This window comes from Ahaetulla prasina, chromosome 1, assembly GCF_028640845.1.
Source record: "Ahaetulla prasina isolate Xishuangbanna chromosome 1, ASM2864084v1, whole genome shotgun sequence".
In the NCBI taxonomy this organism is placed as follows: domain Eukaryota; kingdom Metazoa; phylum Chordata; class Lepidosauria; order Squamata; family Colubridae; genus Ahaetulla; species Ahaetulla prasina.
The window spans coordinates 189,181,158-189,205,759 of NC_080539.1; the positions used below are offsets into that span (position 1 = coordinate 189,181,158).

A 24,602-nucleotide genomic window follows, 5' to 3' on the forward strand; every position below is an offset into this window, starting at 1 on the left:
CCTGCTGCCCCGGTTGGGGAGTTTGGGAGTGGGAGGCACCGTCTTTCGGTGGTTCTCCTCCTATCTCTCTGACCGGTCGCAGACGGTGTTGGCAGGGGGGCAGAGATCGACCCCGAGGCACCTCATGTGTGGGGTGCCACAGGGGTCGATTCTCTCGCCTCTCCTGTTCAACATCTATATGAAGCCGCTGGGTGAGATCATCAGTGGTTTTGGGGTGAGTTACCAACTGTACGCTGATGACACGCAGCTGTACTTTTCCACCCCAGGCCATCCCAATGAAGCAGTCGAAGTGCTGTCCCAGTGTTTGGAGGCCGTACGGGTCTGGATGGGGAGAAACAGGCTCAGGCTCAACCCCTCCAAGACAGAGTGGCTGTGGATGCCGGCACCCCGGTACAGTCAGATGCAACTGCGGCTGACTGTCAGGAGCGAGTCATTGGCCCCGATGGAGAGGGTGCACAACTTAGGCGTGCTCCTGGATGGACGGCTGTCTTTTGAAGACCATTTGACGGCCGTCTCCAGGAGAGCTTTTCATCAGGTTCGCCTGATCCGCCAGTTGAGCCCTTTTCTTGATTGGGGTGCCCTATGCACGGTCACTCACGCTCTAGTTACCTCTCGCTTGGACTACAGCAATGCTCTCTACATGGGGCTCCCCTTGAAGAGCACCCGAAGACTCCAGTTGGTCCAGAATGCGGGTGATAGAGGGAGCGCGGATGATAGAGGGAGCTGCTCGCGACTCCCATGTAACACCACTCCTGCGCAAGCTGCACTGGCTGCCTGTGGTCTATCGGGTGCACTTCAACGTATTGGTTACCACCTTTAAAGCGCTCCATGGCTTAGGATGGGGATATCTACGGGACCGCCTTCTGCCGCCGTTTGCCTCCCACCGTCCCGTGCGCTCTCACAGGGAGGGACTCCTCAGGGTGCCGTTGGCCAAGCAATGCCGGCTGGCGACCCTCAGGGGAAGGGCCTTTTCTGTGGGGCCTCCTATCCTCTGGAACGAACTCCCCCGGGGACTCCGTCAACTTCCCGACCTTCGGACCTTCCGCCGTGAGCTGAAGACATATTTATTTCGTCAAGCAGGACTGTCATAAGATTTTAGAATTTTAATCCTTGTTATTCAGTTCAATTGGTTTTATTGTTTTATATGTATTTTATATAGGGCCGTATTTGATAGGTTTTTTAATTATTGTTTTATTATATTTATTATTATGGTTTTATATGGCTGTCAACCGCCCTGAGTCCTTCGGGAGAAGGGCGGTGTTCTGTTTCCCTCCCCCCAATACTCCCAGCAAAGAGTCAGTCAGAGGCCTCCTTTTCTAATTTATTTACATAGATAGATGTCCTGGCCACGTCTACCCACGGGCCTGCCAAGTTTCTGGAGATAACGAGGAAATTATAGATAAGGCCAGAATTACTCACGAATATATTCTTCCCTCCATTGATACAGTTTGCCCGCGCAAATTCATTGCTTTGTCCAAGACAAAAAACCAGGAAGTCCCACCTCCTATTTATAGTCTCTGCAGATGTCACTGCATGACAATCATTACTTGGCTTTATCCCAACGCTGCTTCTGCTGCACGCGCCGGTCACGTCTGCGCAGTCTTGCATCACTCCAAAACTGTTCTTGGGGCGTTGCCAAATCAGAAGAAGGCTCCAGAGAAGCAGGCCTTGCCGGCCCCTCCTCCTCCCTTTGAGTGGGTGCCAGGGAGGGAGAGGGCTCAAGAGAAGCAGGGCTTGCCAGGTCTTCTCCCTCACTTTCTGAATCATCCGAGTCCAGGAGTCCGGGTCCAGGAACCTGGGTCACAACACTATCCCTCACCGCAGGGCCCTTCCCCCGGGGCTGACGATCGGGATGCGGTCGGGCTGGGTTCTGCTCATGGAAGGCCTGCACCAGGTCAGGGGCATGAATGTCGGAGGCATCTACCCAGGAGAAATCAGTCCCGTATCCCTTCCACGCGATCAAATATTGGAAACGACCCTTCAGCCAGCGGGAGTCTCGTACGCTGTGGACTTCGTATTCCTCCGACCCGTCCTTGGCGACAGTGACGGGTGCTGTTGGGCACCGAAGGGGACTCGGTGTGGCCTCAGGAACCAGAAGGGACCGGTGAAAGACGGGATGGATCCGCATGGATCGTGGCAGGGTCAGTCGGTAGGCTACCAGGTTGATGACTGCCTCGACAGGGAACGGGCCGATGAATCGGTGGTCCAACTTCTTTACCGGGCGGTCAGATGGGAGGTGTTTGGTGGAGAGCCACACCCGGTCTCCAATTGCCAGCGGGAGCGTTGCCCATCGGGAACGGTCGGCGGACCATTTGTAGTCCTCCTTTACCCGATCCAGCTGCTGACGTACCAACTGTTGGACCACATGCAATTCCGTCAGGAAGGTCTGCGTTTCGGGAACAGGAGAATCAGGTGGTGCCAGAGGGAAGAGCCGCGGATGGTACCCCACATTGGCAAAGAACGGGGTCATCTGAGTAGAGGTGTGCTGAGAGTTGTTAAAAGCAAACTCCGCCAGGGACAGGTAATCGGCCCAGTTGTCCTGCTGCTGGTTGATGAAGCAACGGAGATACTGTTCCAGATACCGATGACCTTCTCTGTACCCCCATCGGTCTCCGGATGGTGCGATGACGACAGACACACCTGCACCTCCAACGCGGCCATCAGGCTTTTCCAGAAGCGGGCTGTGAACTGAACTCCGCGGTCCGAAACACCCTGTCCGGTAGACCATGGAGGCGGAAGATGTGCTGCAGAAAGAGACGGGCCGTTTTTGCGGCTGTGGGCAGTCCGCGGCATGGGATGAAGTGTGCCATCTTGGTGAGCATGTCCACCACCACCAGCACCGTGGTGAACCCAGAGGACGGCGACAGGTCTGTCAGGAAGTCCATGGAGATCGCCCCCCAGGGTCTGTCGGGTGTCGGCAAGGGCTGGAGGAGCCCAGGAGGGGCCCCCGTGGCGGCCTTGGCTTGCCGGCACAGTACGCAGGATGTCTCGTAGGCATGTACATCATGCCGCACTCGGGGCCACCAAAAGGTCCGTGTCACCAGGTGGAGGGTCTTGAAGAACCCAAAATGTCCTGCTGCAGGGTTGTCGTGGCACTGGGTCATGACGAGGGCTCGGAGTGGTCCTGTGGGCACATATAATCGCCCCCGAAACTTGAGTAAGTCCTCCTCCAAGGTCCAAGGAGACGCGGGGTCCACCTCCGCTCTCCTTTGCTGCGACCAGGCGTCCTGGCGCTGCGCCTCTCGCACCTGGGCCCGCAAGTCCACTGGTTCCCGTGCTGCAGCCAAGGCTTCTGCCGGCAGCACTGTCCGTGGAGGAAGGGGGTCTTTGGCGCAGAGGTACTCTGGCTTGCAGGACAGGGCATCCGCCCTCCGGTTGTGACCGCTGGGAATGTAGGTCACGCGGAAGTTGAACCGGGCAAAAAACAACGACCACCGGATCTGCCGGTGATTCAACTTCCGAGCTGTGGTGAGGTGCTTGAGATTCCGATGATCCGTTCGGACCTCCACCTGATGTCGGGCCCCCTCCAGATGGTGTCGCCAAGCCTCGAATGCAGCCTTGATAGCCAGCAACTCTTTTTCCCAGATGGTGTAGTTGCGCTCGGAAGGATTGAGTTTCCGGGAGTAGTAAGCGCAGGGAAAAAGTGTGCCGCCATTCGTCGGAGCCTGTAGCAGCACCGCTCCCAGAGCCACATTGGACGCGTCCGTTTCTACCACAAAAGGCCGGAGCAGGTCGGGATGCCTCAGGACGGGTTCCGTGACGAAGGCTTTCTTGAGGGCTATGAATGCTTCTTGCTGCGGGGGACCCCATCGGAACGCAAAGTTTTTCCTGAGGAGCTGGGTAAGTGGAGCTGTCAGTGTGGCGAAGTCCGGGATGAAGGTCCGGTAGTAGTTGGCGAAGCCCAGCAGGCGCTGAACATCTTTCACCCGATGAGGGGCTTCCCAGCTACACAAAGCTTCTACTTTGCGTGGGTCCATGGCTATGCCCTCGGGCGAGATGATATGCCCGAGGAATTCTATGGAAGTCCGGAAGAAGACGCATTTCTCCAGCTTCGCATTGAGTTGTTGCTCCCGCAAGCGTTGCAGAACCAGATCGACGTGTCGAAGGTGGCTTTCCCTGGACCGGGAGTAAATCAGGATGTGTAGATAACCACGAACCGATCCAACATGTCTCGGAACACGTCGTTCATGAAGTGCTGGAAAACGGCGGGAGCGTTGGTCAACCCAAATGGCATGACAGTGTATTCGTAGTGTCCGTATCGGGTGCCGAATGCCGTCTTCCATTTGTCTCCTACTCGCATCCGCACCAGGTTGTAGGCCCCCCGGAGATCGAGCTTGGTGAAGATTGTGGCCTCCCGCAACCTCTCCAGCAGCTCCGGGATGAGAAGCAGGCGGTAGCGATTCCGCACCTTAATGGTGTTTAGCCGGTGGTAATCACAGCACAGGCGCAAGTCCCCTGTCTTCTTCTTCACGAAGAGGACCGGGGCCGAGAGAGGGGACTTTGAAGGCCGGATGAACCCTTGGGCCAGATTTTTGTCCAGGAAGTCCTTGAGGGTGGCCAACTCGGGCTCCGACATGGAATACAGGCGTCCCACAGGCAGTGGTGGTTGGGCAGAAGGTCCACGGGGCAATTGTAGGGCCGATGCGGGGGTAGTCAGTCCGCCTCCTTCTCGCTGAACACGTCGGCGAAGTCCGTCAGCTCAGGAGGCAAGGTGATGGCAGCGGTGGGGACGTTCTGGCCGGCATAGGTGTGGCGGATGTGATCGACGCACTGCAGACTCGGGAAAGAGATGGCGTTCCGCGACCAGGCCACCTGAGGATCGTGGATCCGAAGCCAGGCCAACCCAAGGACCAAGGGAAAATGAAGGTCCGCCGTGACATAAAACTGGATCGCCTCCTCATGGTCCCCAATAGCCAGGCGCAAAGGCTGGGTGGCAAATTTAATGGGGCCGGACACCAGTTCTCGTCCATCAATTGTCTCTACCCGCATCGGAGGGTCCACCGGAACCACAGGGACCGCAAACTGGGTCACAAAGGCCTGGTCCATAAAGTTTGTTGTGGCCCCTGAGTCCACCAGCGCATGCGCCTGGAGCCCGTCCGACTGGTTCCCCAACCATATCCGTGTGTCCAGAATCAGATGCCGAGGGGGCCCAGAGTCTACTTCCGCAATGTCCAGTGGGGGCTTAGTACGTGCCCGACCTAGGGTTCCCCCGAGGTCGGGCCTGCTCCGTTTCCCGATTGGTCACGCTGTGATTCGGGGATCGGTGTGCGTGCCCCACTTCGCTTTCTGGGGCAAGAAGCGGCAAAGTGGCCGGGCTCTCCACAGTACAGGCACAATCCCCCTTGGCGCCTCCGGTTCCGCTCCTGGGCTGTCAGGCGAGGTCTGGCCGCTCCCAACTCCATGGGCTCTTCCGCAGCGGTTACAAAACGTGGGGCGACCCGGGGTGCTGGTGGTGCAGGAAGTGGGGGTGCAGATGTCGACGGCGGGTCCTGGGGGGTGCGACGGGACGGTCGCCATTGCAGACGGGCATCGAGGCGGAGACAAAGGGGCACCAAGTTGTCGAGGCTCTGTGGCGCCTCCACCCGGGCCGGCTCGTCTTGCAATTCCTCTGAGAGTCCCTCCTGGAACGCGTCCACCAGCGCTGCATCATTCCAGTCAGAGTCCTGGCACAAAAGACGAAATTTGGCGATGTACTCCTGCAGGGGGCGTTTCCCTTGACGGAGTTCCTTAAGCCGCCTGGTTGCCGTCAGCATTCGAACAGGGTCCTCGTACATGGTGCGCAGGTGCTGCCAAAAACGCTGTTGGTCTGCCATTAGGGGGCTGTCCTGGAGCAAGAGGGGCGTGGCCCATCGAGCAGCCGAGCCGGAAAGAAGGTTAATCACGAAGGCCACCTTAGCCCGGTCGTCTGGGAAATCCTCTGGCCGCATAGCCATGTAGAGCTGGCACTGTCCCAAGAAGGTCGGGAACATCTCAGGCTGCCCAGAAAACTTATCCGGCACGGTTATCGGGCACTTGCGACGAGGAGGAGGAGTGGGAGGACGGGGGCGGGGGGGGCTGCAGGCACATTCCCGGCAGCAAGTTGGCCTGCCAAGTGAGCCACTTGCTGCTGGAGCTGTTGATTAGCCGCTTGTAGCTGCTGTAACTGCTGCTGTACCTGCTGCTGGTCCATCTTTGGTGGAAGATGTTTTAGTCGGGGTCTTGGACAAAATGTTCTGTTTCCCTCCCCCCAATACTCCCAGCAAAGAGTCAGTCAGAGGCCTCCTTTTCTAATTTATTTACATAGATAGATGTCCTGGCCACGTCTACCCATGGGCCTGCCAAGTTTCTGGAGATAACGAGGAAATTATAGATAAGGCCAGAATTACTCACGAATATATTCTTCCCTCCATTGATACAGTTTGCCCACGCAAATTCATTGCTTTGTCCAAGACAAAAAACCAGGAAGTCCCGCCTTCTATTTATAGTCTCTGCAGATGTCACTGCATGACAATCATTACTTGGCTTTATCCCAACGCTGCTTCTGCTGCACGCGCCGGTCATGTCTGCGCAGTCTTGCATCACTCCAAAACTGTTCTTGGGGCGTTGCCAAATCAGAAGAAGGCTCCAGAGAATCAGGCCTTGCCGGCCCCTCCTCCTCCCTTTGAGTGGGTGCCAGGGAGGGAGAGGGCTCAAGAGAAGCAGGGCTGGCCAGGTCTTCTCCCTCACTTTCTGAATCATCCGAGTCCAGGAGTCCGGGTCCAGGAACCTGGGTCACAACAGGCGGTATAAAAATCTAATTAAATAAATAAATAAATAAAATCTTGCACCTATCCAGGAGGCAATTTTTGTGGCCAAGAATGAAAGAAGACATCAAAGATTATGTCAAAAGTTGTGCAACTTGTGTGGCGATGAAGAAAAAACCAGGGAAGCTCCCAAGGTTGCTCCAAATGGCAGGCCCATCCTAGCCTTGGGAAGAGATTGCCATGGACTTTATAGTAGAGCTCCCTGAGAGTGGGGGGAACATGGTCATTTGGACCGTAATAGACATGTTCTTGAAACAAGTCCATTTCATAGCTTGCTCCAGCCTCCCGTCAGCCCACAAGCTGGCCAAATTGTTCATAAAACTTATTTATAGGGTACACGGTATTCCTCATAGATTCATCTCTGATGGGGGGGGGGTCCAGTTTACAGTGAAGTTCTGGAGATAATTTATTTGGTCCATTGGGTCCTCACAGGGGCTGAGTTCGGTGTTTCATCTGAGTACTAATGGGGCCGAGGAACATGCAAACACCATGGTTAAACAATATTTAAGATGCTATGTAGATTACCAACAAACCAATTGGGCAGAATTACTGCCTTTTGCAGAAGTGGCATATAATAATGTGGTGCATAGTAGCACTGGTTTAATCCCTTTCCAAACCACCAGTGGCATGGAATTCATCTCCATGCCAGAGCTCCCCAGGGAGCCACCCTCTTCCATGTCTTTAACTAAATGGATGGAGTCCCTGAAAAAAAGTCTGGGAAAATACGAAGCGAGCTCTTCAATAAGTGGCAAAAACCCATAAAGTGCAAGGTGATAAACATTGAGCTTCTCAGAAACCTTTCCAGATAGGAAGCAAGGTTTACCTATGGGGTTAAAACACCCCTATAAGAAGTTAGGGCCCAAGTGCATAGGGCCTTTCCCAATAGGGTTACTAGTTAAAAAAAACCCCGCCTACTAGGAAATATGCATCCGATCTTTCACAGCAGCTTGCTAAAGCTGGAGGTAGACTCCCAGCTGAGGCCAGTAGACCAGGCAGCCACTATGATCAGTTGATCATAGTACAAAGGGAAATGCAACACAAAATAAAGAGAATCTTAGAATCCAGGTTGTACAAATGGAGGTTGCAATACTTAGTACAATGGAAGAGATACCCGCTCTCTGAAGCTAGGTGGGTAAAGAGCTGGGATATAAAGGTTGGTCAAACAAAAAATAGCCTCAAAAACCAAAGGGACCTCCGGGGGGGGGGAGGAAGAGGTGGGTAATTGGAGCACTGATTAACCTGTATGTGGTTTCTTTTCTTTTTCAGGAGCTTCTCATCTGTTAAGGGGATCCAACTGTCAACCCTGAAGCCAACCTGGCTAAGGCCATCTTTGAGGCTTCACAGTTGCAACAAGGCAGAAGAAGAGACAGGGAGGGGAAGGAAATAGATAGCTGGAGTTTGTAGTCAAAACAAAAAGTTTTCCTGTGGGAACCAAGGACATTTCAACAGATGCTGGGGAGAGGAGGAGTGGGGTAACCAAGCAACCGGCCAGCACATCTATTGGATAATGTCACTGATGACTTGAGGGAAGAGGGAACTTTCACTTTTTAATTAGGTGAAAACCATGGGAACTTTCAGAATCAGTTTTCACCAGTTGTGCCAATACGATGTATCCAATAAATTTTTCTTTGAGGAATCTATCTGCCTCGCAGTTCTATGGATACATTAGTTGGAATTTGACAGCCACGTCCTTTGAACCCAACAGGTTGGTTCGGGTTTCCTGATCTGCGGGCAGAGGAAAGGCTGCTGGAACCTTGCCTCACGCCTTGCGTTCCGATGCAGTGGATGGGGCTTGGCAGGGGTGTCCATGGTGAGGCTACAAGTCATTGCATCTGGAAGGTGCCACAAGGCAGAGGTGAGTTTGGGCTGAATTGGAGGGGCTGTGCCCCGGTCCAGCCCTTGGGTGGGTAGATCAGAGTGAGACTACAGTCTGGGTGTCTGGCGAGGGACCCTCTGGGCATGTGCAGAGCGGTCCTCATTTGCTTTACCTGGGTCAGGGTTGCAGCTGTGGCTTTCCAAAGGGGGATGGTCCCAGTGAAAGGGAAGTCATGCAGACTGCAAGGCCAGGCCAACAAGCAAGGCATGGAGGCTCTGGTGCGGGTATGGCACTGATCTATTCTACAACCTGGTGGCGGGTATCCTGACCTGAATGTGGCCAGCTTTAGATCTGACTTGAGAGGCCACCCTGCCACCTGGGCTTGCTTACAGGAGGTGGTGAGTGCACGGGGGGCCTGGAATTCCTGGGGACGGTTTTGTACTGACTACTCCCCTTTTATCCAGGACACGCTCTCTGTCTCCTATGCTTATGCTCAGGGGGTGGGGCCAAAGCAGTGGGGTGGTCTCTTGTTGCTCCAGGGCAGCCGTGCGGGTCAGATGATTGTGTTCAGGCCAGGATGGCTGCCACAAGTTGTAGATCAGCACCTTGCCTGCACCAGCAACTCCATGCCCTGCTCACCAGCCTGGCCTCACAGCCCCCTTTCACTGGGACTGCCCTGCCCCTGCATGGGAAAGCTACAGCTGGCAGGAGTGCTGCCAATCTCTCCCCCTGCCGTCGTTCCTTCCTGAGCGCAGAGGAAGATTGAGATGGCATGAAAAGCGTTTACAAGCCCATGAGACTTTGGGGCAATGAAATCCCTTGCTTCAAGCCTCCCAATGGTTTGCAAATGCCTTTCGCACTGTCACAGTCTCAGTGTGAAGAGCGTTTGCAAGCCGAATGAGACTTTGGAGCAGCAAAATCATTTTGCTTGAAACCTTCCATGTAAATGCTCTTCGTGCCGAGACTGGAACAGTGCGAAAGGCATTTTCAAGCCAATGGAAGACTTCAAGCAAGGCAATTTCACTGCCCCCAAATCTTGTCATCTTGCAAACACTTTTTGGCCGGATCTGGTACAAGCCTCAGTTCGCAGAGAACAGAAGTCTAAACTACTGTAGTGCGAGATTAGTAGCACAAGATCTCGTGCTATTGATCTCGTGTGATTTTGCACTACAGTACTGTACAAACTGCAGGGCATCAGTGCTCATGTGTGGCTGAGGAGGGTGCCTAGAGGTCGAACAGTACTGCATGGATTGCAATGGGGAGGGGGGTGAAAATGGGAAGCTGCCACGGGCAATGGGCAGACAGCAATGGGCAGGGGCTTCCCATTTTGACCTCTCAGCTGTTGCCTCTGCTCCTGGACTCCATTTTAAAATCAAACAGGCAGTTTGGCTGCCACCCCACAATGCCCCAGCACCATTTGACCCCCCAGGCTTTGGCATACACCCTGGATCACCCCTTCCAGCCTTGTCTGGCCCATCACAGATGCCTCTTGATGTGAGCGATATTGAGTGGGCCACGGCCACCCAGTCATGTGACTACCCTGCCACACCCACCTGGCCCTTTGAGGGCAACCATAATGCTGATCCAGCCTTCAATGAAATTGAATTTGACATCCCTGACTTAGAGGAACAGAACCAACGATTTGTAGGTCAGACAATTTCAAAAGAATTTTGGCGGAGGTGACCATGTTATATTACAAGTCAATACAATAAAGATTCAAGCAACAGAACATAATCAAACCAGTGTCTTAGAATTTAAAAGAGTAGGTTTTGACAAACTCAGAGAAAGCTTGGAAGGATCCCATGGATGAAAATCTTAAAGGGGAGTTCAACTCAAGAAGCTTGGGAAACTCTGAAAAATATGATTATAAAAGCCCAGTCCAGCTCAATACTAAGTCATTTGATGTGACATACAACTCCTGTTTTAATAGGCTGAGGGGAAAGTAGTCCATGAATCCCAAACATGAATAATTAACATATATTTCATGCTTTTTAAGACCATATTAATAGGACTATGCCATTATTAATATTTGGTTAATCTTTGCTTTCCTTTAAAACATTTTTAATCCAATCTTTATTGTTTTTATAAATAACTCAAGGCAGAGAACATGCCTAATACTCCTTATCTAAAAAAATGAAATTCAATGGTGAAAAAAGTAATGTTCTATATTTAGGCAAGAAAAACAAAATGCACAGGTACAGTATATGTGATACCTCGCTTAATAGTACTAATTGTGAGAAGCATCTTGGAATCCTAGTGGACAATCATTTAAATATGAGCCAGCAGTGTGCTGCAGCTGCCAAAAAAGCCAACACAGTTCTAGGCTGTATAAACAGAGGAATAAAATCAAGATCACTTGAAGTGTTAATGCCATTTTATAATGCCTTGGTCAGGCCACACTTGGAATACTGCAGTTTTGGTCGCCACGATGTAAAAAAGAATTTGAGACTCTAAAAAGAGGGCAGAGAAGAGCAACAAAGATGATTAGGGGACTGGAGGCTACCAGAGAAAAATATACCTGCATACTGTGTATGATTTTCAATTCAATGAAGAGTACCATGTATAAATAAAATGTCCCTAAAAGGAAAAATAAATTGCAAAAGGCATGCCTTTATGGGAAAGCTTGTCAAGTAGAATGTACCAAAACATACAAGATCTTGATTCTTAGATTAAGTGAGCTTTATATCTATAGATTCCCAAATCAAAATGAACAACTGGAAAGCAGCTAACATTTTCTGTACCTAACAGTTTCCTGGTGTCCAATTTCTGTCTGTTCAGAGGATTAGTACCATAAACTAACGTGTGTGCTTCTGAATGAACAGTCTGTAATTCTTCTAGAGTTGCTTTTCTTCCACGGATACACTACAAGAGAAAAAGAAGCAGTGAAATTTTATTTCCCTTGATGAAAAAGCAGCATCCCAAATAGAAAAATATAAATAAAGGTGTACAAAATTGTCACTGACCAAAGAGATTATATTAGAAATGCACTGACTTCACAAAACTTATCTATTTTAATTTTGAAATTTTGAACAATTGAATGCAAAATAAAGAATTTTAGGATGCTTGCTGTTTCAGAAACAGAAAAACAAGAATATTCTTACCACAATTTTTTTTCTAGGAACCTCATGGAGTGAGGTGGACATTCTTTGACTTAAAAATGGTACTATCTTCTGGTACTTATAAGGCAAGACCACCTCTGTCAGGAGGAGGAAATGGCTATATTAGCCACATCAAAATTATACAAACAAATGGCTATTAACCTCCATGCCATCCTAACCCCTTCTAGAGGTTTCTAGAAGAGAAATTATAGAAAATGTACATTTTTTCCAAAATTTCCAAAAAAGACATTATAGACATAATAGAAAAATTAAGGGTGGCAGAACAAGATCAGGGACTTTAATCCCAGAATTTCTAAAGAATCTTCTGGACAAAAGCTATAAGAAGAAAATGCATGGTCAGCTTTATAATATTTGATGAATGCATAAATGGAAGACACCTTATAGATGTCTAGAATAGAAAAATCTCCTTTAAAAGCCAAGTTTCCCACTCTCCATAAGTGATTGAATGAAAGTTATTTCCTATCATCTAATATTCCAAGGAAAAACCATATTTAACTTAAATGTAGAAGAAAGACAAGGGACATGTATACCACCTGTGATGTTTTCATACAGCTGCTCTATTTAGAAATTGGCAGAAATGTTTATGCCAATTGTATTATCTGGGGAAGGAAGGAGGTGGCATTGTACAACACTTTATTGCAATTAAGAGAAAAGGGAGTTTTCTAGCCTTTATGAAATACTATTTTATATGGTTATCATATAAAATATACAATTCAGAATTTCACCTGTGTAACATTAGGTTTAAATGGTTGCACCTTGTTTCAAAGTGAAAGACATAAGATAGGAGTGAAATAGCACCACCGTTAGGATTGAACTTACCTGAACATGTGTCCAGTGGCACTATCTTTGGTGCATTTGTTAAACTTCTTAATTTTTAACAAAAATGTTTGATAAAAACAGTCAAAGTCAAAACATAAATGTTAGAAGGCCCAGTTTTAATCAATCAAGATTGATTAAATAAAATAAATAAGAAAGATCCCATTAAAATCTTAAAGGTGTAGTAGTCAGCTGGAACTTCTTGAAGGGAATTGAAATCATAGTGCAGTCACAAACAATGTTAGAAAGAAATTTAAGGAACCCAATGTCACTGAATAGGGAGCTTGATAAGGAGCTGAAATAAAGAAATCTGTTTATTGGAAATGGAAGAAAGGGACAATTTGACCAGCATTCTGGTCCCAAGTTATTTATTTATTTATATATCACAAACCTGGCTTGGTCACTCACTGACAGCCAGTGCATTTGCATGTGAGTAGCCAGTTGCCCCACAGCAATCTATTAGTTACATTCTATAAGCAGCTAAACCTTCCAGAAGAAATGTTAAAAATAGCCCCACTATAATCTAAATGTGAAGGCTGTTCACAGTAACAGAGAGCCTGTTACTTTTTCTGTAGGAAATAGTGTAGTTACTATACCACCTAAGATGACAACAGACACTCCTAGCCATCATGTGATCCTACACTGGCAAAAGCTACATACAAATGTATGTTAAATAGCATAGTGGACAAAATGATATGTTGTGGGACATCATAGCATAGCTGCCAGGTTGTACACCACAGCCATCAAGACTAAGACTTCTTAGACTATCCCTGAAGTAGAATTGGAAACATTTTAACCAAGTGCTCCCAATCCTTACCTACCTCACAGAGATGGTTTACAAAATACCATGATTAAAATCTATTGTGAAATCAAGCAGCTTCAACAAAGTCATATACCCCTGTCTGTTCTGCAAGAGTTCATCTATACCAGGGGTGTCAAACTCAATTTCATTGAGGGCTGCATCAGGGTTGTGTTTGACCTCGAGGGGCCAGAGTGGGCATGGCCAGCTCAAAGTCACTCATGTTGGGGGCACCTGTGGTGGCCTGAGTGCTCTGCCAGCAAAAACGGGCTCCCAAGCTTTGTTTTTGGCTGCGACCGCCTCCTGCAACCCTCTGCCAGAGAAAATGGAGATGGGGGGGCGTGGCCCTCTTGAGCTCTGCTTTCGCTGGCAGAAGCACCACAGGCTGGTCCTTTGCTGTTTCCAGGGTAGTCCTATGGGCCAGATCTAAGCATCCGGCAGGCTGAATCCAGCCCCCGGGCCTTGAGTTTGACACCTGTGATCTATACTATAGCTGATTCTGTACCCAAACCAGGCTGAGCAGATTGAAGAGGCTGACATAAATGGTGTCTTCCAAATACATATAAAGCTGCATAATTATCACCCTCTCAAGCACTCATCCCAAATAAACTCCCCAGTAACTGGACAATAGTTGACAAAGTCCTCTGGATCCAGGGAAGACCCACCCCCCCAAGCCTCCCCCAGGTGGTTCCAATGAGCCAAATTAGGGAGGGGTCAAGGCCGTGGTGTGCTACTGGTTCACTGGCGGTGCATGCATATTGCGCGCCAAGTGCATGTGCATGCACACTTTGCACCAAATGCATGCTGCATGCGCATGCATGGTATGTGCCAAAAGGAGACTTGGGAAGTTAAGGAGAACAGCAGGGAGGGAATCAGCTGTGCCGCATGATCTTGGGAACCTTTTTAAAAACTTTTTAAAGCATTTGTTACTATCAGTTCGGGTGAATAGGTAGTAAAAAATACTTTTAAAAAGTTAAAAAAAAGGTTCTGACGATCACAGCTGTGCCGCGCGATTGTCCGAGCCTTTTTTTTACTTTTTTAAAGCATTTTTTACTACCTATTTGCCAGAACCAGTAGTAAAAAAATGCTTAAAAAGTAAAAAAAAAAAAAGTTCCGACGATCGTGTGTCGCTCAGCTGATCATCAGAACTTTTTTTAACGTTTTTTTTTACTACCGGTTTGGGTGAACTGGCCCAAACTGGTAGCATTTCATCCCTGGGTCAAGGGAGCATATCATAGGGTAGACAACCGTAAGTGTCTTGTCAATATATTCAGGCCTCATAAACTGAAAGTGATTTTATCTAATTGAATCACAACACTTACTGAATAACTTGGCAAATATTACATCAAAAGAAGTCTTTAAATTGGCATGAAACTAAGATCTCTGCTTGAAATGCATTACCTCACTGTCAACAAATTCAGTGGCAGTGACTTCTGGAAAACGGAATTTTCAAAAGGCAGTAATTCAATAATTGAATTATTGAAATATAAGACCAATTCAACCATGGAACTAGTAATTGAGAGATACGGGTTTTCTTTTCACTACCTATATTCCTATGGCGGGTGAAATGAATCAATTGGCACAGATTGTTTAATATCATATGTATAAGCAGGAGTTGGCAACCTGTGGCCTGATACCCAGTATCATCCATAGTTCCAAAAGAAATATATTCACCTCTGTGCAAGGCATTGGGACCACTGTCTTCTCAGCAGTCATTTTGTCAATGGCTTAATCTCAGTGTGGGAAGAGCAATAAGTCTACCAGAAAAGTGGCAGTATAGCTTCTGAGCCATATGTTGAAGAAGGCTGCCAACCCCTAACCTAAATTGTTTTTTTTTTTTCAAGTCTAGGATTTGAATCACAGAATAAAAGATTTAAAAATATACCTGGAATAACAGAAAACACGTCTTCTCTTTCTTTGATAATTTACATGTAAAACAACTATGGTCAGCAGTGATGTAGTTCAGAAATTTCTGCTGTAACATCTAGAGATTAAGCTGCCAAAGCCACTGTCCCTCCATTCTATTAGTTTATCTATTACCTCACACTTGCTACGAAGACCTGTTTCCTGAAGCCGTGACCAAATGCTTTGGATTCTCCCTGCATGTTCTGGATGACTGTTTGTGTTTCCACAAACGCACTGGTGTTTCAGCATCAAGGTGTCATATACAAGGCCTGCATCAAAGGATATGAATTAATTCAGGCTACAATCTTACTTCTACTGACAAGGTGAACAAATTCTCCAATGACCTTATTTCTCTATAAAGTTGCATAAGGATATGTTATTTATACTTTATATATGCATATGGAAAAGTATAATTTGAAATAGCAAATTTCAAAATAAATATGTAAACACAGTTTTACTAACAGTGCTAAGAGAAAATAAAAAGTTCTAACTTTTTGGAGTCCAATTTATTTTATTTCCATCAATTCCAGAACTTCTCTGATATTTAAACAAGAAAGTAGCAATAGCAATAGCAATACTATATTTACTTTATACTTATATAGTGCTTTACAGCCCTTTCTAAGTGGTTTATGGAGTCAGCATATTGCCCCCAACAATCCGGTTTGTCATTTTACCGACCTCGGAAGGATGACAAGCTGAATCAACCTTGAGCCAATTAAAATCGAACTGCTGGCAGTCAGCAGAATTAGTCAGTTACATTTTAACCACAGCACCAGCACAATGTTAAGAGAAAATAGGGCGCAACCATTATTATTGTTGAAGATAATAATAATAATAATAATAATAATAATAATAATAATAATAATAATAATAACAACAACAACAACAACAACAACAACAACAACAACAACAACAACAACAACATTTTGGGCTGGCTGAGATACGTTAAATCATGATTTAGCATGATGAAAAATTCCACTTATTTTCCACCTTCTTTTTCTTGCCAAGAGCAGAAAATATACTTGGATAGTGCTGCATTTTCTCTGAATGAATAGGTACATCATTTGGGAGATTTATTTACTGATTAAATTTAGAAACTGCCCATTTCCCCCATACAGTGATTTCAGGTGGTAAACAAATATAAGAACATAACAACTGTATATAAATACCAGGAGGCATACAGATGTTGGATTGTTGTGCCCGTTTGCCTGAGGTGGAGACTAGGTAGAATCTATTTTTATTTGGAGAACTATCCTGATGACATATGAAGAAAGCTTTTCGAAAACAAGAAAAACTGTTTTCTTTAGCTCTATATTATGCAAACCTTTTAACATTTCTTAAATTTAGAAATTAAGTTTTCTAAATTTGGAGAGTGAAACACTCATTTTCCAGATCTATTTCACAGGCCTATCGTATTCTAGAATTTGCTTACTATTGCTGTTAGTTTTTAAAAAAGAACATAGTTTAAAACTGGAGAAAATCTCTTTAATTTTTTACGCAGTAATATAAGGCAAGCAACTACAATAGTGTGAAAAAGAAAGTAAACCCTCTTTGAGTTCTATGGTTTTATGTATCAGAACATACTAAAATCATCTGCTCGTTAGCAGGTCTTAAAAGCAGATAAATACAACATCAGACATTACATGTTATACCATATCATCATTTATTTTACAAAAAGAAATAAAAAACAAAAAATCCATCTGTAACAACCTAAGTACACCTTTACTGCTTTCATAGGTATGAGGAGGCTAAATAGAAGTGAGGTACTGTTAATCAAGTGCTGTTGACCAACTGATCATTAGCAAGTGTAACTACCTCTATAAAAGCCAAAGTTTTAAGAATTTCTTGGTCTCCAACACTGAGTGTGTCTTAATACAAAGCCAAAGAGGAAAGACTTCAGCAATGATCTTAGAAAAGCAATTGTTGCTGCCAATTGATCTGAGAAGGATCATAAGGATAAATATTTTTTAAAAATGGAAAGATGGACACATAACTAAGGCAAAACACCAACAAATAGCCTGAATCTTCAAAGTCAGAAAAATTAAGGCTCAGAGTGAACTGAGATTCGACAGTAAGTTAGAAAAATATGAGCTAGACAAAACTACCACCAGATGGATTTATAACTGGCTGACAAACCGTACACAACATGTAGTCCTTAATGGTACTACATCTACATGGAGGAAAGTAAGTAGTGGGATTCCCCAGGGTTCTGTCTTAGGCCCAGTACCGTTCAATATCTTTATAAACAATTTACACGAGGGAATAGAAAGGAGAACTCATCAAATTTGCAGATGACACCAAACTGGCAAGAATAGTGAACACCCAGAAGATAGGATCAAGCTCCAGAAGGATCCCGACATATTTAACACTGGGCCCTATCTACCATGTTTCCCCAAAACTAAGACCTCTCTGGATAATAAGCCAGGTCAGGCTTTTGAGTGCATGCACTAAAATAAGCCCTCCTCCGAAAATAATAGAATAGAATAGAATAGAATTTTTTATTGGCCAAGTGTGATTGGACACACAAGGAATTTGTCTTGGTGCATATGCTCTCAGTGTACATAAAAGAAAAGATACGTTCATCAAGGTACAACATTTACAACACAATTGATGGTCAATATATCAATATAAATCATAAGAATTGCCAGCAAAAAGTTATAGTCATACAGTCATACATGGAAAGATTGGTGATGGGAACTATGAAACGATTAATAGTAGTGCAGATTCAGTAAATAGTCTGACAGTGTTGATGGAATTATTTGTTTAGCAGAGCGATGGCCTTCGGGAAAAAACTGTTCTTGTGCCTAGTTGTTCTGGTGTGCAGTGCTCTATAGCGTCGTTTTGAGGGTAGGAGTTGAAACAGTTTATGTCCAGGATGCGAGGGATCTGCAAATATTTTCACGGCCCTCTTCTTGATTCGTGCAGTATACAGTATAATGCATTTGAAGTGCTTGCACAGCCGGTCCCCGCCATTTCCTTGGAGGGGAAATGAGGGGAACATGCCTCACGTGCCCCACACGGACCTGCCATCCACATGGAATGGCCTTGCAGAGGCTGCTCCTGCAAACCCTAGCAAACCCAGTGGTGTGGCCAGGCCAACAGCATGGTGCAGAGTCCTGGGAAGCATTGCTGGAAGCGCATGCACAGCCGCAGGGACGAAAAGCTGATGAGCAGCTGTGTTGCTCTGCCACCGGAATTTCCATTGTTCCACCCTGTTCTTCGCGCCGGTTGTGCACCTCATTGCCTGCCAGTGCCACTCACGCCCAGACCTGGCCAGGAGAGTGGCCTACCGACGAGCGGCTGCCCAGCGCTGTCCTGATGTGTCCCACCGCCACCTTGTTGCAATCCTGGAAAATGCTGAAGGCTCAGAATGGGGCATTTTTGCGAATGGCTTGAAAATGGGAAGGGGGGATTTTCCTGCCTCTTACCCTGTTCTGGAGCTCAGCACAGACTGAGAACAGAATAAGAGGCAAAATCCTCCCCATTTTCCTGGTGATCGTTCTTTACTTGGGATTGAAGCACCGGTGCACATCCACCAAATGCTCTATCCAAAGCCTTCAGCTTTGCAATCCGGGGATGTATGTCTGTGCAGAGCTCCCAAGAAAAAGACTCTGTGTGTGTGAGAGAGAGAGGGAGGGGGAGAGAGAAAGATCCCTAACTACCCCACCCCTCCCAAGGTATCCACATCTATTTGTGGTGGGGGGTTAGGGTTAGATCAGATATCTCTCTCTCTTTCTCACTCTCACACACACAGACACCCCCAGGTATGGCGAACTTGCGCCTCCTGCACCTCAAAAAAAAACAAGACCTCCCTGAAAATAAGGCCAAGCACTTAGGTCAAAAGAAAATAAGACCCTGTCTTATTTTCAGGGAAACATGATAACAAAATGAAATTCAATGGTGAGAAAAGTAAGGTTTAGGAAAGAAAACTTGCCTAAGGTTTAGGCAAGAAAAAGTAAGGAAAACTTAGGCAAGAAAAACTAAACGTACAGGTATAGAATAGGTGGAACCTGGCTCAATAGCAGCAACTGCAAGAAAACTCTAGGCGTCCTAGTAGACAACCACTTAAATATAAGTCAGCAGTGTGCTGATTCCTGTTTTGGTTGCCACAATATAAAAAAGATGTTGAGACTCTGGAAAGAGTACAGAGAAGATCAACAAAATGATTAGGAGCCTGGATGCTAAAACATATTAACAACGGTTGCAGGAATTAGGTATGAATCTAGTGAAAAGAAGGACTGGGGTGACAGTAGCATTCCAATATTTGAGGGACTGCCACAAAGAAAAGGGGAGGGGGATCAACCTATTTTCCAAAGCACCAGAAGACAGGACAAAAAGCAATGGACGGAAACTAATCAAGGACAGAGCCAACCTAGAACGAATTAGAAATTTCCAGACAGTGAGAACAATTAACCAGTGGAACAGCTTGCCTTCAGAAATTGTTGGTGCTCCATCACTGGAGGTTTTTAAGAAGAGATTAGACAGTAATTTGTCCAGAATGATATAGACCAGGCGTGTCAAACCTGATTTCGTTGAGGGTCGCATCAGGGTTGTGGTTGACCTTTGTGGCCAGTTTGACATCACTCGTGTCAGGGGACACCTGTGCTGGCCTGGGTGGGTCTGGGTAGGATCCTTCCTTCCTTCCTTCCTTCCTTCCTTCCTTCCTTCCTTCCTTCCTTCCTTCCTTCCTTCCTTCCTTCCTTCCTTCCTTCCTTCCCTTTTCTTCTTTTTCCTTCCCTCTTCATTCTCCTTTCTTTCTTCTTCCTTCCCCTCTTTCCTTCTTTTTCCTTCTTTTTGCTCTTCCCCGCTTTCTTTTTCTTTGTCTTTCCTCTTTCCCTTTCTCCTTTCCCGTCTTTTCTTAGATGCTCAAATGCAAAACGGGAAACATTTCTCAATGCCTCCTTGCCTTGTGATCAAATGCCACTTTTGTTAGTACTTTGTGGTCACTTAAAGATTGAGAACAAACCAGGCTCAGTTTATCCCATGCTTGCATTTAGTGGGGGTGTCCACAGACCACAGTACAACAAAATTGTCAAAATGGTGGCTGTAATAGTTGATCACAGCTCCTCTGTTTTTTATGTGCAACAGCTTTAGCGTTTAGGAAGAGAGGAAAGTTAGTTTCTTTTCTATTAATACATAATCCTTAAAAGGGACACTGCCATGGTCTTATTCAGACTGGAAATATAACAAAGGAAAATATTTTTCCCTACTTGCTTTGTCCTGTTTTCCCCACTGAAAATGGCTGTTTGCAACCCACAAGGAGGGGATACTTTCCTAAGAGCTCACGGCCCCGCAGTGTCTCCTCACTCAGTTGAAGGCTTCATTCCTGCCCTCAGACAGTAAGACCAGCGCATGCAAGCAAGCAGCACACCTGGGCCATGGACCGTGTTGGTTCCTGCGTACAGCCGATTCTGATTCCACAATGGCCTTACTGTTTGGAGGCAGGAATAAAGCCTTCAACTTGAAGTGGGGCCAGGCCCCTTATACCCACATCCAGGCCGCTGGAGCTTGCTGCACCAGGGGAGAAACGTTAAACTTTATTGTCCTACAGAGCCTGCCACTGCTTCAGCAGGAAGAATGAGAACTCGAAAAATAGTGAGGCTTTGCACCGGCAGGCTGGCTAACTAGGTAGTACAGGTGAAACTCAAAAAATTAGAATATCGTGCAAAAGTTCATTTATTTCAGTAATGCAACTTAAAAGGTGAAACTAATATATGAGATAGACTCATTACATGCAAAGCGAGATAGTTCACACCTTGATGTGTCTTCATTTTGATGATTATGGCTTACAGCTCATGAAAACCCCAAATTCACAATCTCAGAAAATTAGAATATTGTGAAAAGGTTCAATATTCTAGGCTCAAAGTGTCCCACTCTAATCAGCCAATTAAGCCATAACACCTGAAAAGGGTTCCTGAGCCTTTAAATGGTCTCCCAGTCTGGTTCAGTAGGAATCACAATCATGGGAAAGAATGCTGACCTGACAGTTGTGCAGAAAACCATCATTGACACCCTCCATAAGGAGGGAAAGCCTCAAAAGGTAATTGCAAAAGAAGTTGGATGTTCCCAAAGTGCTGTATCAAAGTACATTAATAGAAAGTCATGTGGAAGGGAAAAGTGTGGAAGAAAAAGGTGCACAAGCAGCAGGGATGACCGCAGCCTGGAGAGGATTGTCAGGAAAAGGCCATTCAAAAGTGTTGGGGACTTTTACAAGGAGTGGACTGAGGCTGGAGTCAGTGCATCAAGAGCCACCGCACACAGACGGATCCTGGACATGGGCTTCAAATGTCGTATTCCTCTTGCCAAGCCGCTCCTGAACAACAAACAACGTCAGAGGCGTCTTACCTGGGCTAAAGAAAAAAAGAACTGGTCTGTTGCTCAGTGGTCCAAAGTCCTCTTTTCTGATGAGAGTAACTTTTACATCTCATGTGGAAACCAAGGACCCAGAGTCTGGAGGAAGAATGGAGAGGCACACACTGCAAGATGCTTGAAGTCCAGTGTGAAGTTTCCAAAGTCTGTGTTGATTTGGGGAGCCATGTCATCTGCTGATGTTGGTCCACTATGCTTCATTAAGTCCAGGGTCAACGCAGCCGTCTACCAGGAGATTTTGGAGCCCTTCATGCTTCCTTCCACAGATGAGCTTTATGGGGATGCTGACTTCATTTTCCAGCAGGACTTGGCACCTGACCACACTGCCAAATGTACCAAAACCTGGTTCAATGCTCATGAGATTACTGTGCTTCATTGGCCAGCAAACTCGCCTGACCTGAGCCCCATAGAGAATCTATGGGGCATTGCCAAAATCAGAGACATGAGACCGAACAATGTAGAAGAGCTGAAGGCCGCTATTGAAGAAGCCTTGTCTTCCATAACATCTCAGCAGTGCCACAGGCTGATAGCATCCATGCTACGCCGCATTGAGGCAATAATTGATGCAAAAGGGGCCCAAACCAAGTACTGAGTACATATGCATGCTTATACTTTTCAGAGGTCCGATGTTCTTCTATGTACAATCCTTGTTTTATTGATTTCATGTAATATTCTAATTTTCTGAGATTGTGAATTTGGGGTTTTCATGAACTGTCAGCCATAATCATCAAAATTATGACAAATCAAGGCGTGAACTATCTCGCTTTGCATGTAATTACCTCATATATTAGTTTCACATTTTAAGTTGCATTACTGAAATAAATGAACTTTTGTACGATATTCTAATTTTTTGAGTTTCACCTATAGGTCAGGCGAGGTTGGCTGGCTGGGGAGTGGCTGGATCATGGCTGCTCAGTGGCTCCTGCCACTGCCGCCAGCAGCTTGTGTGTCCCGGCTCCATCCCAACTGAAGAGCTCCAAGGTCCCTTCCAGGTCTCTTATTCCATTATAAGACCATTTATCATCAATTTAAAATCCATCATTCTACAATAAGGAAGACTATTCACAAGTGGAAAACATTAAAGACAGTTGCCAATCTTCCCAGGATTGGATGTACCGCTCATCCCAGCAAATTCTCTCCAAGGTCAGACTGGGCAATGCTCAGAGAAACTGCAAAAAATCCAAGAGTTACATCTCAGACTCCACAGGCCTCAGTTAGCCTGTTAAATGTTAAAGCTCTTGACAGCGCAATTACAAAAAGATTAGTCTAAACAAGTATAGTTTGTTCGGAAGAATTGTCAGGAAAAAGTCTCTTCTCGCTAAAAAGAACTTGGCAACATGGCTCAGGTTTGCATTTGAACAAATAACAAGACTTCTGGAACTCTGTCCTTAGGACAGACAAGATCAAAATAGAGATGTCTGGCCATAATGCTTGGTGCCATTTTTTGGTGAAAACCAAACACAGCATATCTGCACAAACTTCTCATCAACTGTCAAACATGGTGGTGGGGAGATGATGATTTGGGCTTATTTTTCAGCCATACTTTGGACATCTTGCAGTCATTGAGTCGACCATCAACTGTATACCAAAGTATTCTAGATTGAGAAAAGAAAAGAAAAGAACCAAATATGAGGTCATCTGTCCAACAGCTAAAACTTGGTCGACACTGGATCATACAACAGGACAACAATCCCAAGCACACCAGCAAATCTATAACAGAATGGCTAAAAAGAAAAGAACCAAGGTGTTGCAATGGCCCAGTCAAAGTCCAGAACTCAATTCTATTGAAATGCTGTGGCGGGACCTCAAGGGAGTTGTGGATAAACAAATGAACTGAAGCAATGTTATAAAGAAGAATGGGCTAAAATTCCTCCACAACAATGTAGGAGATATACAGTCATATAGAAAATGATTACTTCAAGTTATTGTTGCTAAAGATCATTCTGCAAACTACTGAATCATAAGATGTACTTAGTTTTTCACACATGGCTTCTCCATTTTGGCTTTCTTTTTGTAAAATAATTAATGACAATGTAATGATGTTCTTTTTGTAAAATAAATGATGACAGATGTTCATCTAAGGTTGTATTTGCATACTTTTAAAACTGCTACGAAACAGATGATTTTTTTATTATGTCTTGATACATAAAACCATAGAATTCTTTTTTACATGACTTTATTCTTATTCAAGCCCACATCATTGTTAGCTAACATTTTGCAAGAGAAATGCACTTTTATCATCTGGATATTGGTAGAACTGCTGATGTTGCAGTTATATATTGAAATAAAAATATTGATTATGGAATAAATGTTTTAATTAGTTAGTTCGTTAGAATTTATTTTGGCTTCACAGCTCCAGACCAGCTTTGAATGATAAGCCAACTACATGCTCTTTGGACCAGGAGGCCGGGAGGACAATAACTAATTACATCATTGTTAAGACATTGCAATATACTTCATGTGGTTGCCTTTGAAAACGACATAGAAGCTGCAGCTGGTCAAGAATATAGTGGTCTTTCTGCTAACTGGTGGTAAAAGACTTAGCACTGGTTACTGATTTTTCAGGTCCAATTCAAAATTTTGGTGATGAACTTGGAGATCTTCTGAAAGTGTAACCTTCAGCAAATTTCAATCAATCTTCCTCATGTGCTCTTTTTGGGAAGTGATCCTGAAGATATGCACATACGTTTTACTATATTCTTATAAACTGCCCAACACATATGCAATAGGCAGTGTGCAAATGTTTATAAAAACAAACATAATAGCAGGATAGAGAGATTTACACCAATACTCTGGATTTTTCAAGTAATACAAATATTCACATTAACTAAATTTTTTGACCAAAGATAATCCTTGACTTCTGATCACAATCGTGAACAGACTTCTGTCGTAAGTTGTTGCAGTGGTAAATTGAGTTATCCCATTACAGGACCCAATTTTATGACCATTTTTACTGCTGTCATAAATTGACTCACACAATTGTAACGGAAAATCTG

At 45.7% G+C, this 24,602-nt stretch overlaps 1 protein-coding gene across 15 annotated transcripts in view; it reads right to left on the bottom strand.

Annotated features, from left to right (window-relative positions):
- Positions 1-24,602, bottom strand: part of HDAC4 (histone deacetylase 4) — a 612,734-nt gene that overhangs the window by 175,833 nt on the left and 412,299 nt on the right. For all 15 annotated transcript variants that reach the window (XR_009155364.1, XM_058185449.1, XM_058185442.1 and 12 more), the window contains 2 exons: positions 15,373-15,506; positions 11,340-11,460 (listed from right to left, as the gene is read on the bottom strand). Coding sequence is in view for 14 of the 15 variants with exons in the window: in XM_058185449.1 (XP_058041432.1) it covers positions 11,340-11,460; positions 15,373-15,506 (255 nt within the window). In the remaining variant the exon portion in view is untranslated. The remainder of the gene's footprint in view (positions 1-11,339; positions 11,461-15,372; positions 15,507-24,602) is intronic.